The sequence below is a fragment of the Neovison vison genome, chromosome 8 (genome assembly GCF_020171115.1).
Source record: "Neovison vison isolate M4711 chromosome 8, ASM_NN_V1, whole genome shotgun sequence".
NCBI classification, from domain to species: domain Eukaryota; kingdom Metazoa; phylum Chordata; class Mammalia; order Carnivora; family Mustelidae; genus Neogale; species Neogale vison.
Genome location: NC_058098.1, coordinates 137,346,776 through 137,367,909, shown reverse-complemented (window position 1 = coordinate 137,367,909; position 21,134 = coordinate 137,346,776). Strand labels below are relative to the sequence as shown.

The 21,134-nt window shown below is 41.2% G+C and overlaps 1 protein-coding gene across 2 annotated transcripts in view; it reads left to right on the top strand.

Moving 5' to 3' along the window:
• Positions 1-21,134, top strand: part of TAF1B (TATA-box binding protein associated factor, RNA polymerase I subunit B) — a 68,189-nt gene that overhangs the window by 17,952 nt on the left and 29,103 nt on the right. Inside the window, exons 7-8 of one of the 2 annotated variants that reach the window (XM_044262094.1) lie at positions 3,928-4,078; positions 10,625-10,724. In XM_044262094.1, coding sequence (XP_044118029.1) covers positions 3,928-4,078; positions 10,625-10,724 — 251 coding nt within the window. Of the gene's footprint in view, positions 1-3,921; positions 4,079-10,624; positions 10,725-21,134 lie in introns of both variants that reach the window. The other variant, XM_044262093.1, reaches the window with a different exon arrangement.

Genomic DNA, 21,134 nt, shown 5'->3' with positions numbered 1-21,134 from the left:
GTGTTTCATCTTTTCCTGGTTTACTCCCTTGTTTTTGTGGTGCATCTTTTCTTATTTTACTGAGGATATTAATATGATATTGATAATATTTCCCCTTGACTTGAATCTTTTGTTCTCTGCTTTTTGTATTAGAGGGTTTCTTCAAATGTTTATGAGCCTAATATGGCTAGTCTTCTTAAGAATGGAGACTAAAAATTGAGTAGAAGCCTTATACCCGCAGTGAGTTTTGTCAGTTGTGCTGTGCATGATCTAGCTGGAATATTTTCTTAGCAAGCCTCCAACATTATCATCTTTAAATCTTTTCCCCCTGAGCTGGTAGGATTTTCAAGAGAAATCTCTTTGAGTCATCTGTTTGGAGGGTGTAATGCTGGCTGTTCTAGGAACCAGGTGGGTAGAAGGCCTGAGGGGGGGAGTGTGGGGCTTGGGGGCTGTCTTGGTACACAGTATGTACACTTTCACTTAATCTTCCTGTTTTTAATAATGTACCCTCTTCTCTACTGTGTGTATGATTGACATGCCCAATTCCAGAGACCTTTTGTTTTACCTTCTCTAGAGGAGAAATTACCAATTTTCTTCCCAGGCAAGCATTAGTTGCACGGAGTTGGGGCAGGAGTCTGAGCCTCTGACTGCTTCCCAGTCAACTCTCGGGCAATCTTTCTGGAGTTAGACTTACTTTCACCCAGTTTCCAGGGTTTAACCAATTCTGGAGCTTTTTTTAGACGTCCCCAGGGGAAAGTTACCTTGGCTTATGGTTTTCCCTTCTGCTGGCTTTGAATCCAGCTTTCTCGACACTGCTAAAGCAATAATTACCTGTACCTATGCTTTCCAGTTTTTAAGATTTTATTGCTGTTGTCTTCCTTCTCCATGTTATTTCTTCTTGAGTTTATGTCTATTTTTAAAAAATTCCTGTATAATTGTTGTAGTGAGACAGAGCAGAAGCTACTATGTGTTTTCAATCTGCCATCTTTACTGGAAGCTGCCATACATTGGAGAGGCTCTTTCTCTCATTTTATGTGTGTGTGTGTATATATATTTATATGTATATGTATATATACACACATATATATATGGAAGCCTTTATATATCTAGATTTTTTTAACATAATACCTTGTTGAAATCTGCGTCTTTATAAATTCTTTAAAAGCAGTCGTCCTCAAACTTTAACATTCCTCAGAATCTCCCGGAGGCCTTGTTAGAGCACAGATTGGTAGGCTCAATAATTTGCAGCTCTGATAAGTTTTCAGGTGATGCTAATGCACCTGGTCTAGGGACTGTACTTTGAGAACCACCGACTTAAGCACTGAGTGAATTGGTATATAGTTTTCCATTGTGTAGAGTTACTTATTTAAATTTCTACTCCTGTCGGTTTGGTCGTTTTAAATTTGTTTCATATTATAAACGGTACTGCCACAACATGCCTTGACCTTGAATCTTTGCATGTTTTATTTATTTATTTATTTTAAAGATTTTATTTTATTTGTTTGTCAGAGAGGGAGAGAGAGAAACCAAAAGCAGGGAGAGAGGTAGAGGGAGAAGTAGACTTCTCGCTGAGCAGGGAGCCCAATGCAGGACTCAATCCCAGGACCCCAGGATCATGACCTAAACCCAAGGCAGATGCTTAACCTACTGAGCCACCTAGGCTCCCTCTTTGTGCATTTTAAAAATCTTTTCACTCTGGTGAAAAATCTTGAACCGCTGGCCTCTTTGTCACCAAGTATTTATTGGATTCCTCCTTCATGCTAGAGCCTGCTTGGGGCCCTGGGGACACAGCGATGAGCAAGGTTGTCTGCCTTCAGGGTGCTTAGATTGTTGTAGGAGGAGCTGCACAGTAAGTGCACACATTTATTTAAAAGTTCAGTTATTGATAAATGCTATGAAGAAAGGATTTTTAGGACTTGGAAAGGGGGATTTTGAGAAATAGTTTAGAGAGATTTGTCCAAGAAATCATGGAGTCTCTTGGGGTCATTCTTAGTCCTGCTTTCTACTTATCCTGCTTCTGTCTTTAAATACCAGCGACACACTGATGACTCAGAAATTTCTGTCTCCAGATTCTCTAGTGAACTACAGATTTTTTTTTTGAACTACAGATTTTTATATTCAATTATCTACTTACATAGCCATTTGTACAGTTAATAGGATCTTACACTTAACACATGCAATTCTAAAACCTTGATTTCTTTCATCAAACCTGCTCTTTTGCCATCTCCCTTATCTCAGTAAATGGCATTTTCATTCTGCTGGTTACTAAGGCCCAAACTGTCAGGATCACACTCATCTTCTTTTTCTCTCATACTTCACGTTCAGTCTACAGGCAAATTCTGCTGGCTTCAAAATATGTCCAGATTCCAGCCACTTCTCACCACCTGCACTGCCACCACTCCAGTCCAAGTGCTTGTCATCGCTGTCCTAGATGATAGTGTCCTGTGTCCACTCTTGCCCTCCTATAGCTCCATTCCTACAGCAACCAGAGAGAGCTTTTTTAAAAATACAAATGAAATCAGATTGGTCCTTTGTTTAAAACTCTCCAGAAACTTCTTATAATATCCAGAATAAAATCTAAAGTGCAGAACATGACCTACAAAGTCCTGTATAATATGGTTTCTTTCTCACTTTTATTTATTTTTATTTATTTTTGAGAGAGAGGGACAGAGGGAGAGAGAGAATCTTAAGCAGACTCCATACCCAGCACAGAGCCCCCACATGGGGCTCGATCTCACAACCCTGAGATCATGACCTGAGCTGAAATCAGGAGTCAGATGCTTAACCAACTCAGCCACTCAGGTGCCCTCTTACTCTCTTTCTTGTATCATTTCCTACCACTTTCCCTTTACCCATGATGCTCTCACCACACTGGCTTTTTTGCTGTTCTTTTTATTCCCCCCTCCGAAGATTTTAGTTATTCAGAGAGTGTGTGAGTGGGGGCAGGGACAGAGGGAGAGGGAGAGAGAATGTAAGCAGACTCCACGCTGAGCTTGCGGCCTGATGCAGGCTGGATCCCTTGATCCTGAGACCATGACCTGAGCTGAAACCAAGAGATGCTCAGATGCTCCACTGACTGAGCCACGCAGGCGCTGCCCACCGCCCCCAATCCCCGCTCTCACTGCTCCTTTAAGTTCACGCTGATGAACTCGGTGTTCTTCCTGAGACTCTCAGGAGTTATTCTGAGTTCAGTCAGGTCTCCGCTTAGATGCTGTCTTCTTCAAGAGGCTTCCCTGAGCACCCATATAAAGTCGCACCTGTCTCTTCTTTTCCCATCACTTTGTGTTCCCCTACATGGCTATTTTTCTGTGTGGCACTTACCACTGTCTGTCAGTTGTGATTTTTTTTTCTGTTTAGTGACCATCTCCCATTGCTAGAATGTAAGTTGGAAGGGATGTGAGACACTTCCCTGTCATTTCCCCAGACCTCGAATGGTGGCACAACAATGAGATGAGTGAGTGTTGAGTGAATGAACGAGGGCAAGTTATGTGCTATGGTTAGGGTGCTCGGAGGATGGGAGCGGGAGGAGATGCTGCCCTAGTCAGTGTTTCGGAGAGCCTCTCAGACCTTCAGAGGGACCTGCCGGGTAGGGCCTGCATCAAAGCAGTTACTTACTTTTTGTTTTGCTTTGTAATTGTTTATTCTTGTATTTATTTGAAAAATTGTTCCTATTCACTGTAAAAAATGCCAGCAGGTCACATCCCTCTTTAGAATCTCTGGCCACTCCTTTCCTATAAAGAACCACTGATTACCTTTTTCGTCGATTTCCTCTAAGCCATCATTGCTCTTTATTGCCAAATTGTTCTTTTAAAGATTGTATCAATTATAACTTGATTTTAAGATATTGAAAATGCTTCCTTGGATTCTTTTTGTCGTTTTCCTTCTTTTGTTGTCCAAACAGTTACTTGCACTTAAAAAAAAAATCTCTCTTTATCCGCTAAGAAACAGCATCCATCTGTTCTGGATCTCTTGATGGAGTCAAATATTCGCAACAAAAGGAGAAGGGAATCGTGAAGATGACGGTGCCAAGGACACTTGCTTTTTGCTATCTGTCTTTACTGTGGCAGAGAGAGACAATTACTCTTTCGGATCTTTTGAGGTAAGCTCGACCTCTTGTATAATGATGTCTTTGCTGATTATCTGTGTGAACCAGGGGACAACCTTTGGATATCTTGAATTTTACGAGGCTTACATTGAGGGAAAGACAGGAAAGATTGGGTAGCCTGAGTTCTAGTTCTGAAATGTAATCTTCTGGCCGGTAACTCATCTCCTTGGTTTCCTTATTCATATAGTGAAATAATGGTATTTACCTTACACAGGGTGTTGGAAGATTAATTATCTCATGTGAGATCATTAATGTGAGTCTGAAGACAAAAAGTGACACGTAGTTTAGTGGTAGTATTAAGTATTTTGCATTTCTAAGAGAGAAGATGAACAGATGAGCTTCCTGTTGGCAAATGGTCATTAGTAGCCCCACAGCAGCTTGCACTGGTGTCGGTGAGAGCTATGGTGTAGGTGCTCTGTGTTTATAAGATAAACTGAGGACAAAAGTATTAGAAAAACCTGTTAGTGAATGGTCAGTATTGGCTTTTTTTCAAGATAATTTACAGTGTTTTATAGTTAATGAGTTAATGAGGGCATCATGTATAAGACTTTCTCATTAAATAGAAGATACGCCGAAATCATTAGTGGGTTCATATTTGCCTTGCTTTATATGTATTCTAAACAATAACATTTGCGTTTACTTAGTGTATACAGGGATTTTTACAAGCACAGATTTGGAACCAGACTCCTGGGTTTGAATCCCAGCTGTGCCACTTATATGTGACCTTGAGTAAATTATTTAATTTCTCTCTGCCTCTGTTTCATCCTTGGTGAAATGGGGCTGATAATAACATCTACCTCACAGAGTTGTAACTACTTCCAGTAATTATTGCTGCACAAAAAGCACTGAGGACAGTGCCTAGCACATAATAAGAACTCAGTGCTAGCTATTATTTTGTTTTCTTCTTCATCATCATCATCAGTACTAGGCTCTTTGATTAAATAAAATAACCTCCAGTAAATGATGATAGTGCCTTTGAATTTGGCCACATCAACCAACTAACAAGGGTTTTCTCAGAGGTGATTAATTCTGCATGCAGATAGTCCATGATTCAGTGAATTTTACTGTTAAGTTAAAAACCTCACCTTGCTCTATATGCCTTCATTGGGTGATCTCATCTTCTTCCAAGGCTTTAATTACCATCTATATGATGATGACAACACCCAAATTTATATCTACAGCCCAGACTTGTCTAGTGAGGGTCAGGCCCATATATTCATACATACAACTGCCTGTTGGACACTACTTAGGTGTCTTTATGGTATCTCAAAATCAGAATGACGAAAAGAAGTTCATCTTTCATCATCTTTCTCCTCGGTCCAGCTCATTCTCCAGTGTTCTTTTTTTTTTTCCTCATAAATATCCCACACTCCATTTCTTCCTATCCAGAAACTTAAGATTCATCCTTGACTCTTTCCTCTCCCCAGAGCTGCAGTCAGTCGTTACATCCTGGCAATTATCCTTCCCAAACAACCCTTCAAACTATTTTTTCTCCCCATTCCCTCCATATCTTCACCTGGATTACTTAGCAACCTTCCAAGTGGGCCCTGTGTCCCACCGTCTTGTGCCTCACCTGTCCCTCTTCCTTTCCATAGCCCAGGGGTCTTACAGAAACAACAATCAAATCATGTCGCTCGAACTGGGTAGAGGGGCAGTCCAGCTACTCAGGGCAATCTCTAAGGGAGTAACAGGACCTTAGACGCCTAACAAGATGGACAAAACAATATTCACCCATAATTCTGCTTAGGGAGAATATTAGCTGTGGTCGGAAGGTTAGAGGTAATAAGATCCTATGCATTTGTCTCTCTCCCTCTCTCTTACTGTTCCCCTCCTCCTCCTTTCCTCCCCTCCCTTTAAGAAGAATTCTGAAGTGCCTTCAGGGAGATTGGATCTAATTAGCTGGAGGGCTTTTATTTTGCTCTGTGGGACATACACGTTTGGGAACTGAGCCTAAGTGCTTGGAGCAACAGGAAAGGGACCGTTCCCCCTACTCCTCTTTCTCCGTGTTTCTCAGAGAAGGAGCTCTAAGTCATAGCTTCTCAAAGTGTGGCTCCCTGACCACCAGCAGCAGCATCCCCTAGGAACTTACAAGTATGTAAATTCTAACCAGATTCTAACCCATTCTAATCCGAATCAGAAACTCTGGGGGAAGGGCCTGGTAACTCTGTTTTAATAAGCCATCCAGGGGATTCTTACAGATGCTGACATTTGAGAACTACTGCCAAATGGAGAAAAAGTATTTAAAAAACAGTGTGGGGAAGGAAATACATCATTAGTCTAGCCCCAATACCCCTGTACCTTATACTCATCCTGTATGTCATTCCCCAGTTTAAATCCTTTAGCAGCACCCATAGTCCTTAGTAAAAATTCACAATTCTTGGGGTGCCTGGATGGCTCAGTGGGTTAGGCCCTCTGCCTTCGGCTCAGGTCATGATCTCAGAGTCCTGGGATAGAGCCCCGCATCGGGCTCTCTGCTCAACAGGGAGCTTGCTTCCTCCTGTCTCTCTCTGCCTGCCTCTCTGCCTACCTATGAGCTCTCTCTCTCTGTCAAATAAATTAAAAAAAAAAAAAATTCACAATTCTTAAAGTAGCCTTTAACTGACTCTGTCTACGGTGCCTGGTGGCTCAGTTGCTTGAGTGTCCAGCTCTTGATTTTGGCTCATGTCTTGATCTGAGTCACGGGATCAAGCCCTGTGTCAGGTCTGTGCTCAGTGGGGAGTCTGCTTGGGATTCTCTCTCTCCCTCTGCCCTTCCTCCTGCTCGATCACTGTGTTTATGTCTCTCTCCCTTAAATATATATATATATATATATATATATATTTTAAGATTTTATTTATTTATTTGACAGAGAGAGATCACAAGTAGGCAGAGAGGCAGGCAGAAAGAGAGAGGAGGAAGCAGGCTCCCTGCTGAGCGGAGAGCCCGATGCGGGACTCTATCCCAGGACCCTGAGATCATGACCTGAGCCGAAGGCAGCGGCTTAACCCACTGAGCCACCCAGGCGCCCCTCCCTCAAATATATTTTTTAAAGATTTTACTTATTTGAGAGAGAGAGAGAGAGCACACAGAGGAGAGGAAGAGGGAGAAGCAGACTCCCTGCTGAGCAGAGAGCCCCATGCAGGGCTTGGTGCCGGGACCCGGCATTCTGACCAGAGCTGAAGGCAGATGCTTCACCGACTGAGCCACCCGGGCAGGTGTCCCCTCAGATAAATAAATCTTTAAAAGAATAAAAATAAAGAACCTTGTCTACCTAGTGATAACAACAATAAATAAAAATAGTCAAAGCGTACTCATTCCACAAATATTTACTGAGTACCGACTAGATGCAGGCATTGTTCTAGAGTCTAGACCCTTGAATCACAGTGGTGAACCATAGAGAACAGGTTCCTGCTCTCGTGAAGTTCAAGACTAAAGGAGGAGATAGACAAGCATATAAATAAATAATGATGAAACAGTGGAGTGCGATGCAGAAGACTGAAATCAGACGGTGGCTGCTGCTTTAGACTGGTCATGAGGGAAGGGCTCACTGAGAAGCACCGTGAGTGGAAATAGCAGGTGGATGTCCGCAGTGCTCGCCCCAAGTAGAGCGAGGTTGCTAGTGGCAAGCCCTCAAGCAAGAGCAAGGTCTGTGGGATCGAGGAGCAGAGGAGGCTCATGCGACAGGAGTAAGAATTTGAAGGGGCAGTCTGAGGGGCAGTGGGAGGGTGAGGACAGAGGGATACTAAGCGGGGACCAGGGACAGGTCTTAGTGAGCCAGGCTAAGCGTTTGGATTTTTTTTAAATTGACGTATAATTCATATACAGTAAAATTCACACTTTTAAATGTGCAATTCAGTGGTTTTCAGGATATTTACAAGGTTGTGCAACCATCACCTCTATTTCCAGAGCGTAATCATCACTTTAGAAGGAAACCCCTTAAATATTCATTAGGAATTTGGCTTTTGAGTGTGATAATAAGCCCCTGGAAGATTTTAGCAGGGGAGACATTCTCTGACCATTCAGGCAGCTAGGAGTAAAATGGATTCTAGGGAGGCAGCGTGAAAGCAGAGAGACCCAAGTGGTCTTTTGCTGTACATCTGGCAAGAGATAGCGGTTTGGAGTAGGATGGAAGCAGTTGAAGTGGAACAAGGTGAGGGGCCTCTGGATGTGTTTTGCAGATGGACACGACCTAATTCCAGTGCAGCGCTTCTTTAGTTATCTGTGATAAAGAATCCATTTGTTAAATTTCCAATCCACCACAGATAGAAACCTTTTTAAAGCACAACAAATTATAAATAGAGACTGTTTTCAGGTGACAAGGCCAGGAAGGGCATATGAGATGCTTTTAGTCTATAGCAGTTCCTCTGTCAGCTTCTTGGATTGATTGAGAGACTCATCTGATAATACTTAAGAAAATGAAATTGATTATTCGGAGCTTTGATTCAATAGCTGTTTTTTGAAAAAGTATGTTTTTCTTAAAGGAAATTTTTAAGAAACTGATCGAACTTGAAAAGAGATTACGAGCAGCACTATTATAAATGGTGAAAATTGTTAAACCCCCAGATGGCCAAGACTTCTCTGTGTAGCTGTCTCTGCTTCCCCTCGTCAGGTTTGTCATTCCTCCCTCTGCTCCCACAGCACTGTGCGTGTGCCTCTGTGGGGCACTGTGGCACTGCCTTTACTGAGGCATCCACTGAGGCTATCTGCCGGTCCCGCTAGGGCCATGGTGGGGGATTTTCATGCTTGATTGACTCTCAGCTAACCCTCACACAGGGCTGACATATGTGTATTATCACATGGGGGCAATGACTGTATAAATTGTGAATATATTAACATCATGGAACACTACACAGTTATAAAATGATAAGCATGTAATACATCCTGTATATGAAATAATATTAAACCAAGAATATAGTTCTAAAATAATACGGATACTGATTACTACACACACATACTTTTAAGTAAATTAAAGAAATGAATGAAAACCTAGATGAGGATGGTTTTCCCTGTAGCGCTGATCTAAAGAAGCCTGCGTTATCGTTAAACTTCACAAAACACCATTTTTACATAATATTTAATTCTCAACTTTCAGTAGACTAAAAAATTAAATCATATTTTTAATTTGAAGTAAAGTTGAATCAATATTGTTCATTCACAAACAGAAAGCTAGAAGCTAGATGTCAGTTTAGCTGTAACAACAACAAAGATGTCAGTGTAAAACATTTGTATACTAACTTATTCCTGTCTTTATCTTATTTTTTTAAACTATTGTCATATTTTTAAAATCTAATAGATGGGGTACCTGGGTGGCTCATTGGTTGTGTCTGCCTTTGGTTCAGGTCATGATACCAGGGTCCTGGGATTGAGTACCATATCGGGCTCCCTGCTCCCTGCTCTCTCCCTCTGCTTCTTCCCCCACTTGTGCGCGCGCTCTCTCTCTCTCTCTGCCAAATAAATCAATAAAATCTTTTTAAAAAAATCTAATAGATACGTATATATGGCCTAGGTTGCAGTACCCCCATTCCTCATTCTGCGTTCTTCCCTACTTTATTTTTTTTTTAATTTTTATTTATTTGACAGACAAAGATCACAAGTAGGCAGAGAGGCAGGCAGAGAGAGAGGAGGAAGCAGGCTCCCTGGCTGAGCAGAGAGCCCGATGTGGGACTCGATCCCAGGACCCTGAGATCATGACCTGAGCCGAAGGCAGAGGCTTAACCCACTGAGCCGCCCAGGCGCCCCTCTTCCCTACTTTATTTTTCTCCTTACCATCTTTACCTATTTAACGTACTATAGATTTCATTCATTTGTTTTGTTTGTCATCTCTTTTCATGAGAACATAAAACTCCTTGGGAGCAAGGAGTTTTCCGATTTTGTTCATTGCTGTATGCTCACAGCCTCAAATAGTGCTGGGTTTTAGTACTCGATAAATTTCTGTTGACTTAATGCATGAATTGTAAATAAATATGTATGTGTATTTATTTATATATATGTGCTATTTTCTCCAAACTCAATCATTTACTCAAATATTTGATCAGCTGCTGTGTACTGGACTTTGGGATGGAGTGGTAAGCAAATGGGCAAGGTCCCTTTCCTGGATTACCTCTAGGAGCCAGCATCTCTTGTGCGCTGTTGTAGAGACTGAGGACAGGCGGGTAGACAAGGTCCGTTTTCTAACAAGGAAAATGGATCCGGGAAGTCTCCTTGAGAGAGTGACTTAGGAGAAGAATGACGCTCGTCACGTGAAGGGTGCTAGAGTTAGGAGGAGGCCGTGTCTGCAAGCCTGGAGGTGAACGGACAAGTAAGTGCTATACTTCGTAGAAATATTTCATCTAGTCAGTCAGAAACTTCAAGATATCATTAGACAGTTGGCTAAATGTTATCTCCACACATGGGTGCAGAGACTAACTAATCTTTTCAGATTTATCCTCCCTAAAAACATGTGGGAGACTCCGCGGGCTCAACTGGTTCTCACCTCAGCTGTGAAACGCATCTCAGCTCTTTTGTTCTGCTTTGCTGAATCAGTATGTATCTCTTACTGACACTTTCTTTTTGAAAATACAGATTTGTTGAAGAGGGCCACATTCCTTATATAAATGCTTTTCAGCATTTCCCAGAAGAGATGAAATTATATGGGCGCGACAAAGGAATTTTTGCTATAGAGGCAAGTTATTTTCCTTTTTACTTTGTAGTCACTAATGAGACACAAAAATAGTATGGTGAATTGCATTCCTTTCCTGACTTATTCTTTGGTGTTGGGAGTTTTTTAAAAAATGGCACCTAGTTTTTGTTCTGCCCATATGTAGAACATTAGTCATAATTTAATGAGGAGCAGGATTGTTATTTTTTAATTTCCACATGTGGTCTCTTCTAATCCTTTAGGTTGTCCTGAACATATAGCTACGGTGTGAGGTGCGTGTACTGTCAATAGCCGTTTGGTTGGCACTGAACTTCAGAAGTTTTCTATAGAGACTTTTAGGTAGTTTCACATTTTTAAAAAACGTTTTTTGTTAGTTGCATACTATATTGCTTTTGAGAAAAGAGAAGAAAGTTATTCTCTTGTTTCAAGAGGTGCTATTTTAAGTCCTTCGCTTCTTGGTCTTTTTCTAGATCTGTTTTCAGATGTCTCCAACGGAAGGACTTCTGCCCTTTAATTACGAGTCTTTATCACTGTGTGCAGTGCTCAAAGATTATCTTCTCTTTGTTCTTCATCAGAAGGTTTTCAGTATACTATATATTAACATTAAATATTATCCTGTTTGCCCACTTAAGGAATTATTTTTATAGGCCCTCCTAACCTTCACAGCCCTATATTGTTTGTGGTTTAATTCAAGAGACGTTTGTGATTCTTACCAAACCCCTGCGTAAGCGTGGTTCCCTGTCATCCCAGTTGTACGTCTGAGGAGACACCTCGGGAAGACAGAATGAATGCAGAGCCGTACGGTTAGTGATCCCAGACTTGGAAGCGTAGTACCTGCAGCCTTTTACTCATTTTATCATCTTTGGCTCTGTGTGCCTGCCACTCTGCCTCCTTTTTATACTTGTTCCTCTAAACACTTAGGTAGGTGTTGTGAAAATATAATTATATGAAGTACTATTTTTTTTTTTTTAAAGATTTTATTTATTTAACAGAGAGAAATCACAAGTAGACGGAGAGGCAGGCAGAGAGAGAGAGAGAGGGAAGCAGGCTCTTCGCTGAGCAGAGAGCCTGATGCGGGACTCGATCCCAGGACCCTGAGATCATGACCTGAGCCGAAGGCAGCGGCTTAACCCACTGAGCCACCCAGGCGCCCTGAAGTACTATTTTTGAAGCATTTGAGCCAGAACTGATGGATGATTGGAAATGCAGATAAACAAGCACACAACATTCCAGAACATTGTACGTCTGCATTGAGGTTAGAGTACTGGCCACTACGAGTGATTCCTAGGTAACGTTAGATTTTTAAACCAGAAACGGCTTTACTTTCTGAACCTCTTGTGCAGGAGCAGTTCCTGGGGATTGAGAGAGAGGAAGCAAGTTTGGGGTTAGGTCCCCAGGGCTGCTTCCACATTGTCACTATTTATTCCACAGCCAGGAGAGATGACGGGACAGCTCCACGCGCACATGTGGTGGCGCCCGTCCACGGCAGCCCAGGGAGGCGGGTATGGCTGCCGAAGAAATAGTAACAGTGGTGGTGCTTAATCTGTACTAGGCCCTCTTTTACGTATTTTATAAACTCTTTCATTATTTATATCAACCCTATGAAGTGTGTATTATTATTATTCTTTAAGAGAGACAGATAGTGACAGCGATAGCAAGAGAGCACAAGCGGGGGAGAGGTGTGGGAGATGGAGAAGCAGACTTCCTGCTGAGCAGAGAGCTTGGTATGGGGCCTGAGATTATGACCTGAGCCAAAGGCAAATGCTTAACCAATTAAGCCACCCATGTGCCCCCTTATTATTATTATTACTATTATTACTATTATTGTTATTATTGTTATTATTATTATTATTATGCTTGTTCTACAGTTGAGGAAACTGAGACACAGATTCGGTAACTTGCCTGGTCCCCTCACTCTGAGCATAGTCCAGCATGGCCAAGGCAGCCTTAGTTTGGAGGGAGACAAAAAAAGTGGGACCCTACCAAGCGTTGAGGGTAGGGCGAGGGATGGAGCAGGGATGGAGCAGGGAGAGCAGGGCCAGGAGGTGGAAGTAGGTTATTGAGGTCTTAAAGAAGCTCCAGATTGTGGGGGTGGGGCGGCACCTGGGTGGCCCGGTCGGCTAAGCTTCTGACTCAGTCTTCTGACTGAGTCTTAGCTTAACTCACAATCTCAGGGTTGTGAGTTCGAGCCCCTCACTGGGCTCTGGACTGGTTACCAAAACCAAGAGATGGGCCTGTGGAAGAGACGGCAACCAGAACCGGAAGGCCGGGGAGAGAGGGTCCAGCTGGAGGATGGCCCAGGCTGGAAGTGACAGTGTGGGTACACGTGTCCTGGCGTGAAGCACAGGCTAGGTAGCCGCAATAGCCTTCCTGAATGTTGGGTCTTCATGACAATTTTCTTAGCTTGGGCAGAATTGTGATCATTTCTTTTTAATTTTTATTTTTAAAAATTTTAGGGGCACCTGGATGGCTTGGTCATTAAGTGTCTGCCTTCGGCTCAGGTCACGGTCCCAGGGTCCTGGGATCAAGCCCTGAGTCGGGCTCCCTGCTCGGCGAGGAGCCTGCTTCTCCCTCTCCCGCTCCCCCTGCTTGTGTTCCCTCTCACTGTGTCTCTTTTTGTCAAATAAATAAAATCTTCAAAAAAAAATTTTTAAACCCGACTGCCCTTGACTTATGACGTTCCGTCAGTTGCAGGCGCGCCGCAGAGTGGTTTAGCGCGTCTCTGCGTTTCGCTGCACTCAGCACAAGCGTGGCTTCCGTCCGTCACCATACACCGCTACTGCGGGGTCACCGGCTGTAGTTCGTGTGTTGTACTTCTCTCTCTGGTGACTTCCTCACTCCGTAACTGGAGGGTTGTGGTAATTTATGTGAAGGACTAGGAACACAGAGGACACACTGTGTTTCCAGTCAGCACTCCAGACCCCAGCTGATTTTTGGGAGATGTGGCGGGATTGCTGAACAACAGTCACCTCCGGCAGTCGCTTACCAGGCACAAGGTGCCCCTGCCACCTCCAGAGCCCTGCCTGCCTCTAGAAAAAGAAAAGCACAGGTTTTAGCGGTTGATTAGTTTTTCATCTTTTTAAATAGCATGCCGTGTTCAGCGAGACACGCCTGGATTTCCTGGGCATACCTTGGGGCAGTACTGATGCTACCCTAAGACTGTCACATAGAAGGTGATTTTTGTTTTTCGGGGGTGGTTTTTTTTTTTTTTGGTAATTGATTTGAAAATCTGTATAATTCACTGATTAGTAATTTCAGTTTTAGCTGCTAAAAAATTGTTCATGGGCTAGATATTTAGTTCAGTAGTTCTTGGTGTGTGTCTTTACACTTCAATGTTTCTGGAGGGACCAGTGGAACTCAGTAACCATTTTTGCATTAATCTCTTCAGTGGAGTCTTGGCAAACAAAAAATTCTCTCCTCCTTCTCTTTCCCTCCCGTGTTCTCCCCTGCCCTTCTCCCCCTGCCCTTCTCCCCCTCCCTTCCCGTCCCCCTCCTCCTCTTCTCCCTTAGCCTCCAGGCCAGTCTTCTCTTACATTCTAATGACTAGGCTTTAGCCTGATTCCTCAGAACCATTCACCACTCAGGTTACATTGATCATTTTTGCTAGGTTTAGGTAATTCTTACTTTTTGCTGGTGCCTAAAATTACTTACTTGTTTTTAACTCCCTAGCCAAATGATAAGCTTCTCAGGAATAAACACCCAGAAACTTTTATATGGAATCATGAAATATTAAAGCTGGAGGGAAATTTAAACATCACTTAGTCCACGTTTCTTCCACGTCCACGTTTCTTCATTTTCTAGTAAGGAAACAGGTCTAAAGAAGAATGTGATTTGGGAATAGGTAAACCTCTACTTACTTCAGTAGTTTTTGTGAGGATTATTTGAGGTAATATCTTCAAAATGTAGGTATATCATAGACATTGAAATGGACATTCCTTCCAGGTTCCAGGATGCAAAAGCTTTTCCTCTAAGGAAAAATTAAGAGTTATCCTCAAGCTGCTCAGAGGAAAAAAAATGTATCATTTTTGGAAATTAAAATTTTCATTTTAAAGCTCTGTTACAAACAAAACAAAAAAAAACCTTTGAATGTGCCCATTGCTACAAGTTTGCTGCAAGGAGGTGCCAGGAAGTTCATGGATAGGACTCTCGCTTTTCATTACAGTGTTTTATAATTTTAGTTACCATAAATTCAGCTTCTTGCAAAGGATCTTGCTTCCTCTGCTAACTTTATATTCTTGGGAGTGGTAGTTAACCAGTAATTTCCTCTTAAATTAAGACATTTGGTTTCACTTTATACTCAAATAGACACTCAAATTTCACTCTATAAAGATAATTATTTTAAAAAATAGATACCTTGTCCTTTCAGTTAATAATAGATCCCATGATTGCCAAATGTTGAAATGACTGCAGGAGTGATGTATAATGCACAGAACCACGGGACTGCTGTGAGTGTGGCTTACGTTTCCCAGAAGCATAGCTGAAGCCTTTAGCTGAGCTTGGCTTTGCCCTCCTGTGGGCGGCGTGGGAGGGAGTGGCTGCCTTTACAGCCATGTTTATTTCTGGTGCTGTTTCAGTCTTGCAGCCTGAAATACTATCTTCTCACTATGGTATCAAATCTAGACTCTTCTCTGCCCCTCCTACATTTTTATAATTTGAGACTTAAATTTTATAAATTAAGAAACAAGATTAGTCATTTTATATTTACTTGCATGTTTCATTTTTGCTCTGAAATCATTCAGATACTAATTTTTACTCATCCTATCGGTTACCTAGACAGGTAGATTGTAATCTCCGGCTCCTAGAATTAATTACAGCTTCTTCTTTCACGTTCTGTCAGTTTTTGCTTCAGGTATTTTGGAGCTCAGGTGCATTATAATTAGGATATTTTGTCTTCTCGATCAACTGACTCTTCTCACTATGTAATGTCCTTTTCTTCCCCCCCAGAATATTTGTTTTCATATCTATCTTGTCCAATTTTAATTTAAAAAAAATTGTTTGCTTAACATACCTTTTGGAACTATTTTATTTTACTTTTTTTTTTTTAAAGATTTTATTTATTTATTTGAGAGAGAGATGGTGAGAGAGAGCATGAGTGAGGAGAAGGTCAGAGAGAGAAGCAGACTCCCTGTGGAGCTGGGAGCCCCATGCGGGACTCGATCCTGGGACTTCGGGATCATGACCTGAGCCAAAGGCAGTCGTCCAACCAACAGTGCCACCCAGGCGCCCCGGAACTATTTTATTTTTAACCTATCTGTGTCTTTATATTTAAAATGCCTTACTGGTAGTCAGTTTGTAGTTATCTTGATTTTTTTAATTTATGCAGTCTGATATTCTCTGCCTTAGAATTATATGTCTGACCATCGACATTGAATGTGATTATAGATATGATTGGGTTTAAATCTACTGTCCTGCTCTTATTTGTTCCATCTAGTATTTATTGTCTTTCTTCTTTTCCCACCTTCTTCTGAATCGACTTTTTTTTAATGATTCTATTTTATCTCCATTGTTGATATATTAACTACACCTGTGGAGTTTTGTGTGTGTGAGATTGCTCTGGAGTTTAGAACATTCGTCTTTAACTTACCACAGTCTGCCTCCAGTACTAGTATACCAGTACATGTATAAAGTGGGACCTTTTCAAAGATACACTTTAATTTCCCTGCTCCCATCTTCTAGTGTCAGACATTTTACTTTTTTTTTTTTTTTACACAATTTATATATTTTATATTTGAGAGAGAAAGAGAGAGAACTTGAGGGGGGAGAGGCAGAGGGAAATGGAGAGAGAGAATCCCAAGCAGACTCCCCACTGAGTGTGGCACAGACCCCAGGCTCAGTCTCATAACCCTGAGACCATGACCTGAGCCAAAATCAAGAGTGGGACGCTTAACGACTGAGCCACCCAGGCGCCTCGCAGACATTTTACTTTTATCTGTTATAATTTTCACAAGGCATTAAATTATTTTTGCTTAAAAAATGATTTATCTTTTTAAGAAATTAAAATGGGCAAAATGATTTTGTATTTACCTATGTATTTGCTATTTCTGCATTCTTCTTGCCTAAAAAAGTCCTTTAACATTTTCTTAGAGTATAGATCTGTTGGCAGTGAATTCTTTTTTGGCGTTTCTTGGTCTAAAAAAGTCTTTATTTGCCCTCATTTTTTTTAAAAGGTTTTTTATTTATTTGAGAGAGCGAAGAGTGTGAGCATGAGCTGAGGGGAGGGGCAGAGGGCGTGGGACAAGCAGACTCCCCGCCAGAGAGGGAGGACCTTGATTGCAGGACCTCAGGATCACAACCTGACTTAACCTACTTAACTTACTGAGCCACCCAGGCACCCCTTGCCCTCATTTTTGAAAAGACATTTTCACTAGTACAGAATTCTGGGTCTGTACTTAATTTCTTTCAGTACTTTAAAGATGTTTCATTTTCTGCAGGTCTGCCTGGTTTCTTTCTTTCTTTCCCCCCGCCCCAGCCCCTGAGCTTTATTAAAGTATAATGGGCAAAATGGTAAGATATTTTACGTGTCCATCATGGTGGTTTGCTCTGTGTGTAGCTCATGAAGGGATTCCCCCATTGAGTTGACTAACATATCCTTCACCTCACACAGTTGTCTTTTTGTGTGTGTATGAAGTCATTTAAATTCTACCTCCCCAGCGAATTTCAATTGTATAATATGGTATTATCTTCTGTAATCACCATGTTTTACATTGGATCCTCAGACCTTAGTCATCTTATAGCTGAATGTTTGTAACCTTTTACTGACCTCTCCCTATTCCCCCAACCCCCAGCCCCCCAGCAAACCCTTTTCTACTCATGGTTTCTATGAGTTCAGTGGTGTTTTTGTTTTTTAAGATTTGACATATAATTGATACCATGAAGTATTTATCTTTCTCTAGATTATCCAACTTAGCTTAATGTTTTCAAGGTCCATCCGTGTTGTCACAAATGGCAGGATTTCCTTCTTTTTTGCAGCTGAATAATGATGCTGTGTGTGTGTGTGTGTGTGTGTGTGTCTCATGTGTTCTCTATCCATTCATCTGTGTTTGGACGCTTGGGTTATTTCTTTATCTTGGCTGTTATGAATAATGCTGCAATGAACATAGAAGTGCAGGTATCTTTTTGACATCCTGTTTTCATTTCCTTCGGATGTATATCCATAAATGGGATTAACGGATCATATGGTAATTATATATATATATATTTTAAAAGATTTTATTTATTTATTTATTTACTTATTTGACAGACAGAGATCACAAGTAGGCAGAGAGGCAGGCAGAGAGAAAGAGGAGGAAGCAGGCTCCCTGCAGAGCAGAGAGCCCGATGTGGGGCTCGATCCCAGGACCCTGGGATCATGACCTGAGCTGAAGGCAGAGGCTTTAACCCACTGAGCCACCCAGGCTCCCTGGTAATTATATTTTTAATTTTTTAGGAACCTCCATACTGTTTTTCATAATGGCTGCACCAAATTACATTCCCACTAACAGTGTACAAGGGTTCTCTCTTCCTCCACAATCTAACCAACCCTTGTTATCTTGTTTTTCTTGATGGTAACCATTCTGACGGGTGTGAGGTGACATCTCATTGTAGTTTTAATTTGTATTTCCCTGATGATCTGTGATACTGAGCGTCTGTTCACGTACATGGTGTTCATTGGTATGTCTTCTTTGGAAAAATGTCTACTCATTTCCTCTGCTCCTTTTTAAATTAGATTATTTGTGCTAGATTATTTAGGCTTGTGAGTTCTTTATATTTTTTGGATAAATCAGATACAGGATTTGCAAATATGCTTTCTCATTCCATAGGTTACCTTTTCATTTTGTTGGTGGTCATCTTTGCTGTGCAGAAGCTTCTTAGTTTGATCTAGTCCTACTTGTTTATCTTTGCTCTTGTTGTCTTCACTTTTGTTGTCAAATCCAAAAACTCAGTGCCAAGATTGATGTCAAAGAATATACCCCCTATGTTTTCTTCTGGGAGTTTTGTGGTTTCATGTCTGAAATTTAAGTCTTTATTCCATTTTGAGTTGATTTTTGTGCATGGTGTTAAATAGTGTCCAGTTTCATTCACACTTTTGTCTGTGGCTGTCCCGTTTTCCCATCACCATTTGTTGAAGATACTATCCTTCCCCCGTGTGTATTCTTGGCTCCTTTGTTGTAAATTAATTCACCATATATGCATGGATTTATTTCTGGGCTCTCTATTCTGTTCCTTTGATCTATAGGTCTTTTTATGCTAATACCATACTGTTTTGATTATTCCAGCTTTGTTATGTAGCTTGAAATCAGAAAGTGTAATGCCTTCAGCTTTGTTCTTTCTCAAGATTGTTTTTGCGAGGTTGCCTGGGTGGCTCAGTGGGTTAAAGCCTCTGCCTTCAGCTCAGGTCATAATCTCAGGGTCCTGGGATAGAGCCCCGTTTTGGGCTTTCTGCTCAGCAGGGAGCCTGCTTCCTCCTTCTCTCTCTCTGCCTGCTTCTCTGCCTACTTGTGATCTCTGTCTGTCAAATAAATAAATAAAATCTTAAGAAAAAAAAGATTGTTTTTGCATATTTGGGATCTTGTGTGATTCCACGCAAATTTTAGGGATTCTATTTCTGTGAAAAATGCTGTTGCAATTTTGATAGGAATTGCATGGAATCTGTAGATTGCTTTCGATAATATGGACCTTTTAACAATAGTAATCCTTCTGATCCACACGCACAGAATATCTTCCATTTAGTTGTGTCTTCAGTTTCTTTCATCAGTGTCTTACAGTTTTCAGTATACAGATCTTTTACCTTCTTGGTTAAATTTATCCCTAAGTATTTTGTTCTTTTTTTTTTTTTTTTAAGATTTTATTTATTATTAGAGAGGGGGAGAGAGAGAGGGAGCACCAGTGGGGAGGAAAGGGTGACAGGCTCCCTGTGGAGTAGGACCCTGGGATCACAGTCTGAGCTGAAGGCAGACATTTAACCAACTGAGCCCCCCAGGTGCCCCTTATTCTTCTTGATGCCTTTGTAAAGGGGCTGTTGTCCTAATATCTCTTTCTGGTAGTTTTCTGTTAGTGTTTAGAAACACAACTGATTTTCATATATTGATTTTGTATCCTGTAATTTACTGAATTTCTTTACTAGTTCAATAGTTTTTTGGTAGTCTTTAGGGTTTTCTGTATGTAATATCATGCCATCTGCAAATAGAGACAGTTTTACTTCTTTCTTTCTGATTTGGTGCATTTTATTTGTTTTTGCTGCCTAATTGTTCTAGCTAGGACTTCTAGTACTATCTGGAATAAAAGTGGCGAGAGTAGGCATCCTTGTCTTGTTCCTGATCTTAGAGGAAAAGTTTTTAGCTTTTCATCATTGAGTATGCTGTTAGCTGTGGGCTTGTCCGATATAGGCCTGCCTGATTTCTGATTCTTATCTCTTCTATTCTGTCAGTCTTATCTCTTCTATTCTCCATGTAATGTGTCTTTTTTCCTCCAGCTGCTTTTAAAAGTTTTCTTTTTATCACTGTTTTTCATCAGTTGGATTGCGATGTGCCTTGGCATGGTTTTCTTTATGTTTCTTCTGCTTGGGGTTCATTGACCTCAGATCTGTGACTGTATACAGTTTTCGTCAGATTTGGAAATTTTTCATTCATTATTTCTTTAAATTTTTTTTCTGTCCTCCCCTCGATTTTTGGGGGGGATACCAGTTATATGTTAAACCATTTGATAATGCTCACAGCTCACTAAGGCTTTGGGGTTTTTGGATTTGTTTGTTTGTTTTTTAAAGATTTTATTTGACAGAGAGATCGCAAGTAGGCAGAGAGGCAGGCAAGAGAGAGAGAGAGGGAAGCAGGCTCCCTGCTGAGCTGAGAGCCCGATGCGGGGCTCAATCTCAGGACCCTGAGACCCTGACCTGAGCCAAAGGCAGAGGCTTAACCCACTGAGCCACCCAGGTGCCCCTTTTGTTTGTTTTTTATATCTTCTTTCTCAGTGTGTTTTGTTTTGGACAGTTTCTATAGTCATGTCTTCAGTTTTACTGATTTTTACTTTTTGAGTGTCTAATCTGCTATTAAATCCAGTAAGTGTGTTTCTTATTTCAGATCCTATGCTTTTCATTTCTAGAAGTTTCATTTTAGTTTTATTTTCTCCATTTCCCTCATGTTTGTTTCCTCGTACATCCTTGAGCATATTGACCATAATTATAACAGATGTTTTAAGGGTCTTGTCCGCTCTATTCTGTTGTCTCTGTTACTGCTGGGTATGTTTCTGTTGATCACTTTATCTCTTGATTATGTTTTGGATTTTCCTGCGTCTCTTCATGCCTGGTAATTTTTGATTGGATGCAGATGTTGTGAATTTTATGTTGTTGAATACTGGATTTTTGTTCTGGTATAATTAGGTAATATGGAGAACATTTTGATCCTGTAGAAGCTTGTGTTTAAGCTTTTTCATTGCTGGTCCAGGGCCTTTATTCTGGAA